This window comes from Furipterus horrens, unplaced genomic scaffold, assembly GCF_987537825.1.
Source record: "Furipterus horrens unplaced genomic scaffold, mFurHor1.1.pri manual_scaffold_3, whole genome shotgun sequence".
NCBI lineage: Eukaryota > Metazoa > Chordata > Mammalia > Chiroptera > Furipteridae > Furipterus > Furipterus horrens.
In genome coordinates, this window is record NW_028327173.1 from 184,366,563 (window position 1) to 184,381,223 (window position 14,661).

A 14,661-nucleotide genomic window follows, 5' to 3' on the forward strand; every position below is an offset into this window, starting at 1 on the left:
ACTCACATTTGAGAACAACACTAAAATTAATCCCCTAAAACTGTGTTTAAAGGTCATGAGGAAACAAATGTATAACTCTTTGGGTTATCTTCTTCTCATTAAGTGACATAGATAAAAACAGGAAATCTCAGGGTCTAAGGGAAATGTGGTTCTAATAAGGAAAGGAAAGTGGAGGCAGGATTAGAATCTGGAGGTAAATCTAGAATTACAGCCTCTCAGGAAAGAGCCTGGCTGTAGAAGGACATATTGACAGTAAGGATCTTTCACAAATTATATCCTCTTGCTACAAGTCGAATATCAGTCTACCTTTCCATTGAGATATATCAAATATAAAAAATAGGAAAAGTGTTATTTGCCACATATATAATATTACTCAATATTATATCTATATCTTGTATTTGCCAGTTTGGCCTCTATTTAAAAAAAAAAAATGTCCCTTAGAGGTATCCTCCCTTCTCCCTAAGACCCCTAGAAGGTAGATAGATGCTTTGTCTTTATCTTTTCTTCTCTCATAGAATCCAGCACTGTGCCCTACAGATAGTCGGCATTCCATGGAGGTTAATTGCCATGGAAGACAGTGCTGATGAGTTAGTTTTGATAGACTACCATTTTTCTATCATAACAGAAATTATATAATATAGATGTTTTGTGGTTTTATACTATCCAGTCAAAGACATCAGAATAAAACTTTTGGCATTGGTTAAAGCTAAGGCAAGAACTTATCAGATGTAGTTAATAGTATTTTTAGTTAACAAACTGTCACTGATATTGGAGTTACTTGAAAGGCCTGATGATTCTGTGGTTATAGGGCCATTGTGACCTCAAGCTTTGTTGAAATCAGTCCAATGCAACAGGAGTTTCAAGAACATCAGCACAAAAATGATGACAACTGAATGGAACAAAAAGGCACATATTTTCAAGAAGACCTCTTTATCTTAGAAGTTTCTCTTCAAGATGACAAGCAGTTCAAATTCTCCAGGTTCTCACTTGCCCTCAAAAACAAGGTGAGTCTTTGACAGAAGATGCTAAGTAGTAACTATCCAAAAAGGAAAAGAGGGTCTTTATGAACCCAGACTAAAGGCAGATATTATGGTGTCTCTTCCCACAGAAGTTCCAAAATAGATTACAGCTACTTGAAGGAACTGAATGAGGACTTAAAACTAAGAAAGCTGGAACTGCTAGAGATGCTAAAACCTCTTGAAAATAACAACAACCTTTTATTCCAGAAGTTAATGTCTAACTTGGAGGAAAAACAAAGAAGGTAATGGCTTCCTATGGAGGATTTCCTAAAGGGAGAAAGCCTGGAGAGCTTAAATCCATAAGATCAGCAATGATTACTTACATTTTTAAAAAAGGTTTAGACATTCAGCTAGATTAGGTAAGGAATTTGTAACCATAAAATCAGAATGGCAAGGAATCCTTTCTTTTCTTTTAGTAAAATTAAATATGACTCAGCCCTCATCTCACGGGGTTAGAGTTATTACTATTTTTCCCTAGGGTATCTACCCATGAAACAGATAAGAGGCTTTAATATCTTCCCCTTATCATGGACACATTGATTGCTCCTTCACTTTAAGATAGATGACTCTGCTCTTCCCATGCCAAGCAGTGGAATGGCAGTCTTTTCTGAATCTAGGGTCTGGCTTCTCTAAGCATAGGAGGCAGCTGAGGTCTTAATACTTTGCTAAGATACTCATGTTCTAGGGACCTGCCAACTCTGTTTCCTTTCTGGTCTTGGACAATTCACCTTAATAGGTCTACTACCTTCATTCTCTACCTTTACCATAAGCATCTCAGCGAGCTCAAATTTTTGGAAAACAAATGCCAGGCAGAAAATTGTGGTCAAGCAAACCCAGAAACTCAGACTTCCCTCAGGGCAAGAGAACATTAAGTCTTGCTTCCCTGCTTATAATTGGAGAGGAAAAAAGATGATGAATATAAACATTACTAATGCTATTAAAGAATACATTCTCTCACAAAGACTTGCTATTAATTAAGACTTTGATAGAAACTTCTTGATGGCTTGATTCTCTGGGAGCTACCATAAAGATATAAGCAGTTTACCCAACTAACTCAAATGTCTTTATATGGAGAAGCAAGATGAGGGAGTTGGACAGATACAAGGTAGGGAGTAAATCTGGGATTTATCCTGAAAACAACATGTTCTTTGAGCAACCTCCTTCTTCATGGGGGCCAAAGTGCCCCTTTCTATCCCAAAAGTCATACACCAAAACATTCTTCTGACAGGGTGGAGAGGAGTTTCACTGGCTGTTGAAGACCTAAGTTTTGAGCATTATAGAGCACAGAATTCACTATAGAGCACACAGCTGAAGCAAATGTTGATTAGGAATGGAGCCATTATATATAGCCCTGCTATGTCCAGACAGACTTCCATAACTCCCATGGTTTCAGCCCCAATCTCACTCCCATGGTAGAGTACTTTCTGACTAGTTGCTAAATATTAATATTACTCTTTAGGAAGTATTATGTTTTATGATGTTTCTCCCTTCCTTCTAGTCTGCAGATCATGAGGCAGATCATGGCAGGGAAGGGGAGGGAAGAATCCGTAGTCATGGAGCTCATTAAGGAAGCAGAGGAGATGAAGCAGAATCTGGTAAGAGGTTGATGGGCACTTCAAGGAATGGCGACCTGAACACAGATCAATTCCGTTGCTGTCATCAGATGTGGAAGGAAAGACAGAGTGCTTATCTCTAGTATCCCATACTCCAACATTATACCTCCTTGATCTACAGAGTCCAGGAGATACAAAGGAAGTCAGATACAATGTTGGGAAAAACAAGGACTAGTAACTAGCAAAAATTCTATTTCTTTGACTTTTGAAAAAACATTTCATCTAATGGGTAATGAATACAAGCATAGTAACCCTTCCCATTTAGAAGGAATAGAAAATACCTACCAAATAAAAGAAATAGTTTGCACTAAAAGAGTCTTAAAATATTTTAAAAAATCAACAATGTAAAGGATCTTAAAAACTAGAAATTAGTGGTCTAAACCCCAGAGAAATTGTCATGTGAAAAGTGCTTTAAACATCATGTGTGAGGAACTCATTTCTATTGATACCATACCATAATTACCAATAATAAAAGTTATTCAAAATTGTTATTTTATATCATTCTCATCATCATCAAACTCATCTCTTATGTTCTTGGGCTAGGGTCATTTATTGCTTTCTTCTGTGATTGATTATGTCCCTGTACCCCTCTTTCCCTATTACTTGAAAATTTCTTCCAATTTCACTTTAATGACAGACAAACACAAGTTTCTGTTTGTTTGGTTTCCCCCCCTCCAACAGGAAAGGAAAAACAAGATGCTTTGGAAGGAAATGGAGATGCTATGGAACAAGGTGTGCCTCTAGGGATCTCTTGAAAGTATTGTCATACAGACCATAATGAGAAAAACTTCCCTTTCCTCTGGTCCCTGTCCTCTTTTTTTTCATGTCCTTGCTTCCACGCATGCCTCATTCCAATTCATTTTTTGCACAGCATCCAAAGTGATATTTTTAGAACAATCAAATCATATCATTCTTCTTATAAAAACCCCTTACAGATGCTCCTTATTGTGGCATAATCTGGCTCTTGTTTACCTCTCTAGTCTACTCCCATAAAAGTCCTTCTCTCCCATGCTGGTCACCTTGTGGTTTCTCAAACATGCCAAGTCTTTTCCTATCTCAAGGCTCTTGTTCTTGCTTTATCCCTGGCCTATAATGGTATTTCCTTATGGTTGGTTCATTCTCATCTTTCAGGTCTCTGTTGAAATGTCACCTCTTAGGAAGGCCCTCTTTGTTCACTCTATCTAAAATAGGGCAACCCTTACCCCTTCTTTCTACTATACAACTTTGTTCATGTCTTCTATAACACTTTTTGTAATATAACCTTCTTATTATTTTTTATTGCATTATTATTATTATTTTACTTGTTTCTTGTCTACCTGTCCCCCTTTGGAATAGCAGCTCCAGTATCTTGATAGCTTTATCCATCTCTGAATCCCTAGCGTATAGAACAATGCTTGGAACATAGTAGACAGTTAATAAATGTAAATTGAATTAATGAGTGAGTGAATGAATACCTAATTCTAATTCCCCTATAATTTTGCAATAATTATTTAAGATAACAATAGCAGGACCTTTTTCTGGGAAACCAGACAGGGGTAGAAATGTCTTTGTGGACTAAGTCCTTGGTATCTGAGTGCTTTTTCAGACTATGTGACCAGAAAAGCAGGTTGTATCTTGTCATAAAAACAGTAGTGTCATGTGATTTCTGACTTATTTTTTTTATCTCACCTTTACACAAATAATCAGGATACCATCAAGCCTTGCATCTTATACTGAGATCTGCTCCTAGTTCTCAGTGGCAGCTACAAATCAGTTCTACAAATTGTCAGAAGTTTTAGTTCCCGAGTTCCTGAGTCCTTGTGACAGGAAATGTGCCAACACAAATCCTCTATCAAAATCCAGCTTTTCCACAGCTCCCAAAAGAATTTTTATAAGGGGCGACCATATGACTTAGCTTGTGATTGCCTTTCCCTACACATATTTTTAGACAGTGAGAAATAGAGAGAGAAGAGCAGCATGCCTAGTGGTTAAGAACATAGGCTTCGGAGTCTGAGAAATCTGATTCAAATTCCAGCTTTGTGCTTTCCTAGCTGTGTGACCCCAGACAAGTGCCTTAGCCTCTCCAAGGCACTTTCTCATTTGTAAACTGGAAGTAAAATAGTCCTGTGAAGATTAAATGAGAATGTTTGTAATGTAGTAGTATAAGTAAATAAATAGCATATAGTAGTGATTGATATATAATAAGGGGTCAGTTAATAGTTATTATTACTATAAGGTACACTCAAGGGACCAAATGGAAGAGCTTGTTTCATTCTGAACCCCCTTTGCTATTCACTTTTCATGTTGGTCCCTGAGCGGTTGCTGACTAGCAGGAACCAAAAGTCTCAACCTATATTGGCTTTCCACTTCCCTTACTAATTCCTGCTAATTTAAAGCTTTGCCAAAATGTCTCTCTACAGACATTCAACACAGAAGAACTTAGTGATCAGCAAAAAGTACCACAGATAAAAAACAAAGCAAACTTGCAGGATGAAAAGGCAAGTAGAGTTCATGGTATCTAGAATATAGAGATTGTTGATGCCACAAAACTGGAAACAACCTGTTGACAATCAGGCCTATTTGGGTAGGCAGATAGGTCGGATTCGGGCCTTTATAATATATTGAATTGACTGTCTGCTAAGACATTGCATTTGTATCCTGAGACCTCCTATTCCTTCAGTTCTCTTCTTCCATCCTAGGCTCCCCAAAACCCCTCATTGCCTAGGAAGACCAACAACGATTTGGAGACATCATATAAAGAGAAAGTGAAGGAGATAAGAAAGGTAGTATGAACTTCCTGAATGGCACTGGCTTTTAGAGCTGACAGATTAGATATCTTTAATGTAGCAGTAATATGCCTAAACTATAGTGTGCTCCTGAACCAATGCAAACATTTATAGATCTGATTCCCTTGTGATATTATATTTGAGTCAAAATGACACCACAAGTTCTGGGAAATCATATTAGCCAGGAGAGAAGCTGTGCCAACCATGACAACTTTGCAATAGCTATGTGACATCAAAATACTTGTTAATTTGTTTTTGAACATTTATTTAGAGGTATTATGCTTGTATCTAATCTTCTCCCAGCCAACTCATCCATAGAAAATGATCCTATTCACTTAGATTTTAACTTTTGGAGAGTGGATTGTGCAGGTGAGGCCAATTAAAAGGACTGTGCAGTCAAAACCAATTTATTAGTGAATCTTTGACACCATAATTTTACTATAAAGTCTTTGCATCATATTGAGAAAACTGATTATTGATTTCAATTTACTTTGTCACCCAGAGGCTCTTTCTTCCACCAGGAAAAGCAACGGAGGAAAATAGAATGGGTCAGGTATCAGGAACAAGCCAACAACCTTCAGGTATTAATGTCTTTCCAGGCTAGACTTGGGTTACAATTCATTCATACAATATAAAGGCTTTTAGCTTCTTAATGTTAAACCAAGTCCCTTCATCTCAGTTACCACTTGTCCTGCTAAAAGAAATATTTTGTGGGGATACAGCTAGAGACAACTGTCTCCAGCTTCACCTTGAGTAGCTTGGGATAAATAGCACTTTTTCCCATGGTCTTGATTTTGTTATAGTTAAAATGGTAAAAAAATCACAAATACTTTCTCTCCAACTTTTAAAAACTGAACATGAAGGGATCATTTTTAAACATCTGAGTAAAAGGGATTCAGACTTCTGGCCAAGATGGAGGCATGGGTAGACATGCTTCACCTCCTTGAACAATCATAAGAAGGATCATAACTAACCTAAAAAACAACAACAACAACAACAACAACAAAAAACAGAACCGGCAAAAAATTGAACTGAATGGAAGTCCAACAACCAAGGATTAAAAAAAAAAAAATTCATTCAGAAGGGTAGGTGGGGCAGAGATCGGGAGCTGGGGCAGAGAGGATGCGGTACGGTGGTATCACGGTGGCAGCAGCAAGGCAGTGGCAGCACCTGGTGGAACAGGCAGTCCCACATTTATGTGTGGTGGATCGAGCAATCCCAGCCCCAGGCTGGACCACACAGCCCAGGGTTCCAGCGATCGGAAAATTAAGCCTCATAACTTCTGGCTGTGAAAGCAAGTGGGGGTTGGGGCAGTGGAAAAAAATGCCCTTCTCTCAGGAGAGTCCGATTAGAGGGCCCCCATGGTTCACAAACCCACCCACTCTGGCAATCATCATCAGGGCAATAGCTAGAGGGGTGTCAGTTGCATATAGGAAGGGGGTGAAGTAACTGGAAAAGGGGAGTGCTGAACAAATGACACAGTTCCCTCTCTGACCCCTTCTCTACATACAGCGTCACAAATCAGTGAAATGGGTCACCCCATACTGACGAATACCTAAGGCTTCACCCCTTGCAATGTAACAGGTGCGCCAAGATAGGGAGTCAAAGCAGCTCTACATAATATATAAAGACAAACACAGGGAGGCTGCCAAATTGAGAAGACAAAGAAATATGGCCCAGATGAATGATGAGATCAAAACTCCAGAAAAAGTATTAAGTGAAACAGAAATAGCCAACCTATGGATGGTGATAAGAATGCTCAGAGAACTCACTGAGTGTGGCAAATGCATAAGGAAAGAAATGAAGGTTACACTAAGTGAAATAAAGAAAAATCCACAGAGAACCAATAGTGAAGGGAAGGAAGCTGGGGTTCAAACAATCAACTATTAAGGAATGGAGAAATAAGAATTCAAAAAATGAGAACAGAATAAGAAGACTGGGACATCTCCAAAAGTGCCAACATCTGAATCAGAGAGATGCCAGAAGGAGAAGAGGAAGAGCAATACACTGAAAATTTATTTGAAAAAATAATGAAAGCTTTCCTAATTTGGTGAAGGAAATAGACATACAAGTTCAGGAAGTACAGAGAGTCCCAAACAAGCTAGACCCAAAGAGGACCACACCAAGACACATCATAATTAAAATGCCAAAGGTTAAAGATAAAGAGAGAATCTTAAAAGCAGCAAGTGAAAGCAGAGAGTTACCCACAAAGGAATTCCCGTAAAACTATCAGCTGATTTTGCCAAAGAAACTTTGAAGGCAAGAAGGGACTGGCAAGAAGTATTCAAGATGATGAAAAGCAAGGACTTACAACCAAAATTACTCTATCCAGCAAAGCTATCATTTAGAATGGAAAGGCAAACAAAGTGCTTCCCAGACAAGGTAAAGCTAAAGAAGTTCATCATCACTGAGCCCTTATATGAAATGTTAAAGGGACTTATTTAAGAAAAAGAAGAAGATCAAAACTATGAACATTAAGATGACAACAAACACAACTATCAACAACTGAATCTAAAAAACAAAAACAAACTAAGTGAACAACTAGAACAGGAATAGAATCATAAATATGGAAATCATATGGAGGATTATAAGCAAGCAGGAGGAAGAGGAAGAAATGGGGAAAAGGTATAGGGATTAAGATATATAGTTGGTAGGTGCAGAATAGACAGGAGAATGTTGAGAACAGTGGAGGAGGTGGAGAAACCAGGAACTTATATGCATGATCCATGGACATGATCAAAAGCTGGGCATTGCTGGAGGGAAAGGGGATACCAGGCAGAGAAGGGCAAAGGGAAAAGAACTGTGACAACTGTAATAGCATAATCAATAAAATGTCCTTTAAAAAAAGGATTCAGATAACAGTGGTTTTAGAGAAGCCAATAGTATATGAGTAGTTTTGAAAAATGTTCTCTTGTAGAATGACTTAAATGGAAAAGTGGTTGAGCTCAGAATTGAAGCCTGGAAGAACTACCAGAAGGCCAATGACCTGATATTATCACTGTACTTACAGCAGAATTTTGAGCCAAAGCAAACATTGTTTTAATCTTCTTGGGTCCCAAGAAGGTAGGTTGAGTTTCAGAGGTACACAGTTTGAGGTTTTGTTTTGTTTTACATTAGAGATATCATTACATATAAAGTGATCAACTGAATGTCTGGCACTCAATAAGTTAAATGTTAGTAGTGTATAATAAATGTTATCACTATTATCATTATTATTATTACTCAGAAGCTCTCATACCAAGGTAAGGATTTCTCTGGAAAAGATGACATTTTCTTTTGTAAAAACGAAGTAATATATTATGTACTTAACATACATAGCTGAAACATAATTGGCACTTGATATTAGGTTCCTCCCCACCCTTCCCCTCTGTTAGGAATTAAAGTAGTTTGATCTCATGAATCTTATTGGCATAGACTCTGCTACTTCAGAACAGAAGACCAAGGAGATAGACAACTGACAGTGGCTGTGAGTTTCACCAACCAAAATATTCCTCTGAGAGTGTCAGCATTTTCCCCCAAAGAATTTACGGCATCATTAGAGGAAATCATATAGTTTGCCATAAAGAAAGAATAAAGGAATGGTTTGTGAGGAGCAGGAGAAAAGAATTCTTAAATTTTCAGGGATCTCTGAATCTGAACTCTGTATTTTAAGAGACATTGAACAAGAAATCATGGCTAAAGCATGACAGTGTTTTTTATCAGTATCAGTAATGTGTATCTCTAATTTCTTTTCAATCTTATTTCATAAAGGGCTTAGACAGTTTACAAAATCACATATGGCTCATAGGATTAAATAAATAGATGAATAAATCAATGTAAAGGGAAAATAATGTGAAGCCAGGGAAATACATGAAAATGTATAATGGAAATACTATATAGTTGGTAGAGGGAGGCTTCAAACTTGGTTTTGAATTTCTCAGAAAAAGAAACATGAATGTATGGGGTCCACAAAATGACAAACACCGATTGCTCAGGAGACCCATAGCTTTTATTGGTACTGAGACCAAAAAGAAATTTTTTTCTAGGTCCTTATCATGGGGACAGGACACTCAATGTGTATTATAATAGCTAGTGTCCTCAACAATATTTCTAAAACAAATTCAGAATATAAGTTTCCTAGGCTGTTTCTTATTTGTTACTTGGCACCATCTGATAAGAAATTATTAATTTGAACTTTTAAAAAATGATGAATTGACTGAAGATAATTTGGTCCAGGTATATAGCACTCTGTTGGTCTGACTTGATCCATAAGTAAAATTTAGAAAATTTAGAAGACTGGATGGACTATGCATCCTTCAGCTAGTGTTCCATTCATATTTTTCTGTTAACTGTTGTTTTGGTAAGGATTGGATGCAAAAAATTTGAGGTTTTCTTCTCCAGTAATGACCTGGAATATATCTAGAAGTCATTAAGATACAAATGAAAATGATAGAGGAAAGAAGGTTATGAGGAAGACAGATCCTTATTTTATTTCATTTAAAATTAGTTGAAGGTCATCTTAAGGGATCCGTAGTGTAAGGGTCCAAAATTCTTTTAGCTTCAGATTCAAATCAAGCCAAAATTAGTAACGAATGAATGATTCTATTCAACTTGATCATCTCAGATTTTTTGTTTTTTGCTTGTTTGTAAAACTTTGAGTCTTTGAACTTCGAACTAGTACAGCTCACAGGTCAACACCTTCTATTCTCGTGTCTCCTCTTATGTTTCTGGAGAATTAATGATAGGGCACCAAACTATTTAGTTACTGCAAATAACTGTGGCTATAGGCATGAGTGATCCACTGTTCCTGTCTTTTATTCATTGTGCATTTATTGAGCATGGATTGTAGGCCAATTTCATTTTCTAATACACACATATACAAAATCTTTAGGTTTGTTTGAGCCTAAGAGGGTCTGAAATCTAAGTCTTAGAGTTTGGTTATGTTGACCTATTTATAACCTAGTGCTTGATTATTTAAATAAACAAAAGAAACATGTATTTTCTTTGTTAAAATTATTACCAACAGTGATATAATAGGGAGGTAGTTTGTGTCCCTTAGATTTTCTTAGTCAATATTTTTTGTTTAGATTAGCTTTTTTAATTTCTCAAGTGTATTAGCTGAAAATAAAATTTATATTGTTTTAAATGAAATTCCAGTGTAGTTATTCATAATAGAAAGTTAACTTAATAATAAGTGTACAGGAAAACAAAATTTTAATATTCAAATAAGATGTTGAAGCCTGAGGCATATTTTATCTTTATTAGAAAATGAGATTTGCAAGATGTAGAGAATTTTAAAGAAAGCCAGAAACAAATTGAAACTTTCCCCTTGATGCCATCAAGTTTGAGAGAATTGAAAAGGGAATAATTTTCCCACTTTGAGTTATAGTATTTAATGCATATAGTACCTCCTATTGTAGATTTATCTCAGTTTCCAGCTAAAATCATCTCACAATCAAATTTTAGGAAATAGTAATTTAATGTAAAAAGCACTAGGTTGGGTCATACACATGAGGTGAAGGCCTTACTCTGAGGCTAACTAGTTAAATAACTTGGGCAAGTCATTTAGTTTGAGTATTTTCTTTATATGAAACAACCATAACATATTATAGAGCATGTTGAAAACATATGGTTTTGTTTAACCCTCACAATGACTCCTTGGGGAAGTTATATAACAAGAAACAAGTTCAGAAGTCAGGCTTCTGACTTCATAGTCAAAGCCCATCTCCTAGAATCTGCTATAAAATGGCAGTATTAAAGTGTGTGATTTCTCGTGACTCCTCCATTTCTATAGGCTATGACTTGAATTGAAACGTATCACTTGTTTAATGTATAATATTCCGAATGAAGAATCATACTCCCTAAGATCTGTTCAGTAATAAAATGGTTGCAAAAGAGGTGGACAGACTTGTAATTCTGAACTTATCCCAGTAGGTGGCACCAATCACAACCAGCCGTCCATTCCACAAATCTTGGTAATTCAGGAAATGCTATGGGAGTGATTGGCGTTCTGTTACCCTTAGGACACAATGTGCTACATTTATATATCAAATGAAAAAAAAAACAAAAAAACAAAAACAAAAACAAAAAAACTATTGATGTCTTCTGCCATATGCTGTGGCACTGATGTGTATTACTGGCGGCCTTGATTAGATCATACTGAACTTGGTATTTGGCTTCACAATCCTTACCTATTATGTACTCTAATCCCTACATTCCAAAAAACAGTCACTGCCCACTTCCTCCACAATCCCTTTTGGGTTTGGGACACTGAATTTTTAAAAATCAGGCAATTGTACAAGGTGTGGTGATTTTTTGAAGGTTACGTATTCGGTACTTAATAGTGTTCCTGGATAATGTTTCTTCTCTTCTAGTTTCAAAAGAATTGAATTTCACAATCTGTCTTAAGGGGAGGGTGAAATGTAATTTTGGACACACTTTCCCAGCAAATCAGGACACTGGCCCTTCTGTTCTAGGCATTTCCAAGTAGAAAGTGGGTTTCTCCCACTGCTCTTGGCCAAGAATCCCTCCTCCCACATCAACTGTCCTATAAGCTGGTTAGCTGCATCGCAGGGGTGTGTCCTATTTGGTTGGCAAAACACAATCATGTGTTAATAATACTGATTTTGTTACAGTTCAGGCAATCACTAGTTGCAATTTCCCAGGTTACAGTATTACCCTTGCAGGCTTATCTGTTTAGCATACTTCATCACCTAGTCTTACAGAAGAGAAAAACATTTTTATACCCAGGGTAAAGTCTTTCCTTTTAGTGTTTCCAGGAATGGGTCACATCTGAAGGGATTTACTTCCCCACCAGAATAAAATTACAATTTGAACCACAGTGTATGGCTGCCCTTCCCTGGCTTCAGTAGAGTTGAGAGAACAGTTCATGGCCTTTGGCACTCAACTATTTTAGACAACACGAAGCAATCTTTAAATTCAGCTGAATTTTCCATTATTCATGCTGGTGTTTAAAGAAGAGGTTTCTCTTTAGTAATAGAAGTGGTGGTAAGACATTTGATTCTGACAGCCTTGCTTTTCTCTCCTCAACCCCTCCTCAAACTCTTGGCACTTCCTTGAGCTCTTTTCATAAGCTGAAGGTTGGATATGAATATTTTAATACATTTATAAATTCAGGTTTAAAGTCCAGTGAGGTGGGAAATGAATACTCTTGAGACCTTATTTATTCTATAACTCCCTCTGTTCTGAAAGCAAGCCATTCTCCCCGGTTTTACTTCGCTTTAGTATTACTCTTCCTGATGGCTGAAATGGACTCCAGCAGGTGCTGTTGAAAGGAAAATAGTAGTGTCAAGCTAAAATGCTGAAAGGCAGGGGCGGAAACCCACAGCTAGCTTAAATCTGGGTCCTTGATAAATAGCATTGTTCTCAAACACAGAATTTTTTAAGCTTTGAGGCAACTTTTGATGTCAAAGTTAGGTTTATGGTATTAGTAGATTATAAAGTTAATTTCTAAACTAGGTCATTCTTTCACTTTATATGAAACCCCACAGAATTCCAGGGGGATAATAAAAGTCCTCTTTCAAAATATAAATTTGAAAGATTTAAAAAAATTAAACTGTACCTTTATGAATATTAATATTATAATTATTTCAGAGTGATAATAGATTCCTAACTTTTTTGCATCACACACTCAGAAGAGCAGCAGGATATCTAGGATAGGGTTGTCATAATTAGCAGATAGAAAGAGGATACCCAGTTAAAATTGAATTGTAGATAAACAATAACTTGGAGTATAAATAAGTCCCAAATACTGCATAAGACATACTTACATTAAAAATTATTTGGTGTTTATTGAATCCAAATTCAACTAGACGTCCTATATTTTAATCTGGCAACACTAACCTAGGACAGATTCACTAGAGCCTATTCAGCACCCTACAATTCTCCCTCTCTCCTTTTTTGCCCTCAACCTGTGCCTATTATTCTCTGTGCCTCTTCTTTCTCTTCCCCACCCCCACCTTTATCTTCAGTTTGTTCTTTACTATCCACAGTTGGCCATTTTTATGAAATATATATCTGGGTTATCTGACAGTGTGAATATATATATATATATATATATATATATATATATATATATGAATTACCATAACATTTCTTAATTTAAAAGTTGCATTAGGACTATATTTTGTAGCCTCTCAAATAAAATTGTTTGCATGTAATATTCAATTATTATTATTTTTCTGTGGGACATGAGCTCTCAACAACAAAAAAAGGTTCATCACTCGATCTTTACATACTGTTTGATAAAGTTATGTTCTAAAACAACAATTAGAAAATCTGTATTAATGCTAATACCAAAGTCAGTCCTACAGTCATAGAATGATATACTACTGTGATGAATGTTAATAGCCTTGCAACTCAAAATAAAACTAATTTTTGGGTTTTCTTTCCTCAAAGAAAGCTCTCATTTTCCCAATGTTTCCCTTCAGATACTGTGGGCACTACAACTATGGGCAGAACAACTATGGGATAAAATGAATCTAATGTGGTGAGAACTACTCTCATTTTCAAAACCACTTTAAAGTCTTGAACAGTTGTAGATTTTTGAAATGCATTTGTTAATGTACATTCTAATTTACTATTTTTAGGGGATTTGCAAAGTGAGTGCCGGAGTGCTTGATGGTTTAGCTCTTTCTTTTGTTTTTTCTGTTTTGTCTTGTTTTGATTTTCCTTCTTGCCTTAGAGAATCCTGGGATCAAAGACCTACACAGAAAAACAAAGAATTAAAGAAGTCGGTTTGGTGGTGTAGGAGCGAGGCTCTTTTTTCTTAAGTCACTGCCAGATAAATGAATCTCTGAAGGATTGGAAGGCTTTCACTCCATTTGCTTGGACAGAGTTAAAGACTAGGCATAGCCATTTGTGTTCATTAAAATCTCTCAAACCTTTGTTTTAGTGCTGTTTCCCCTCTCGTTCCCCACCAGACTGGGTGGAAATGCCAGTTAGACGCCTGGCCTTAAGCACGTTAGGAATTTAGTCATTTAGGGATTATAAAACAGTCTCTGATTATTTTTGATAGCCTTTGATTTTAAAATGACTAGATTCAAACCACACTGTATATTGTTAAGTCCATAAAAAGCTACTCCTCTGCATCTCTGAAATGTTTAATTCTGGGCAAATCCATCACTGGCAAATGAATAAAGGTAGGCATAACATAAGGAAAATTATATTCCATAGGCTCCTCTTACTCTCTCAGCAACCACATCCAACTGCCCAGTTGACTCTGCCTCCTGGTTATCTAGTCCTTGAATATCTTCTGCCTTCCTA

The 14,661-nt window shown here is 36.7% G+C and overlaps 1 protein-coding gene across 1 annotated transcript; it reads left to right on the forward strand.

Moving 5' to 3' along the window:
* The first annotated feature begins 954 nt into the window (after positions 1 to 954).
* CCDC196 (coiled-coil domain containing 196) lies at positions 955 to 14,187 on the forward strand. The gene is given in 11 exon segments (XM_090268365.1): positions 955 to 1,004; positions 1,109 to 1,261; positions 2,518 to 2,614; positions 3,314 to 3,364; positions 5,032 to 5,109; positions 5,311 to 5,394; positions 5,919 to 5,978; positions 8,315 to 8,424; positions 8,812 to 8,863; positions 14,081 to 14,123; positions 14,126 to 14,187. Coding segments are annotated over 11 exon segments (840 nt in total).
* The last annotated feature ends 474 nt before the right edge of the window (positions 14,188 to 14,661 follow it).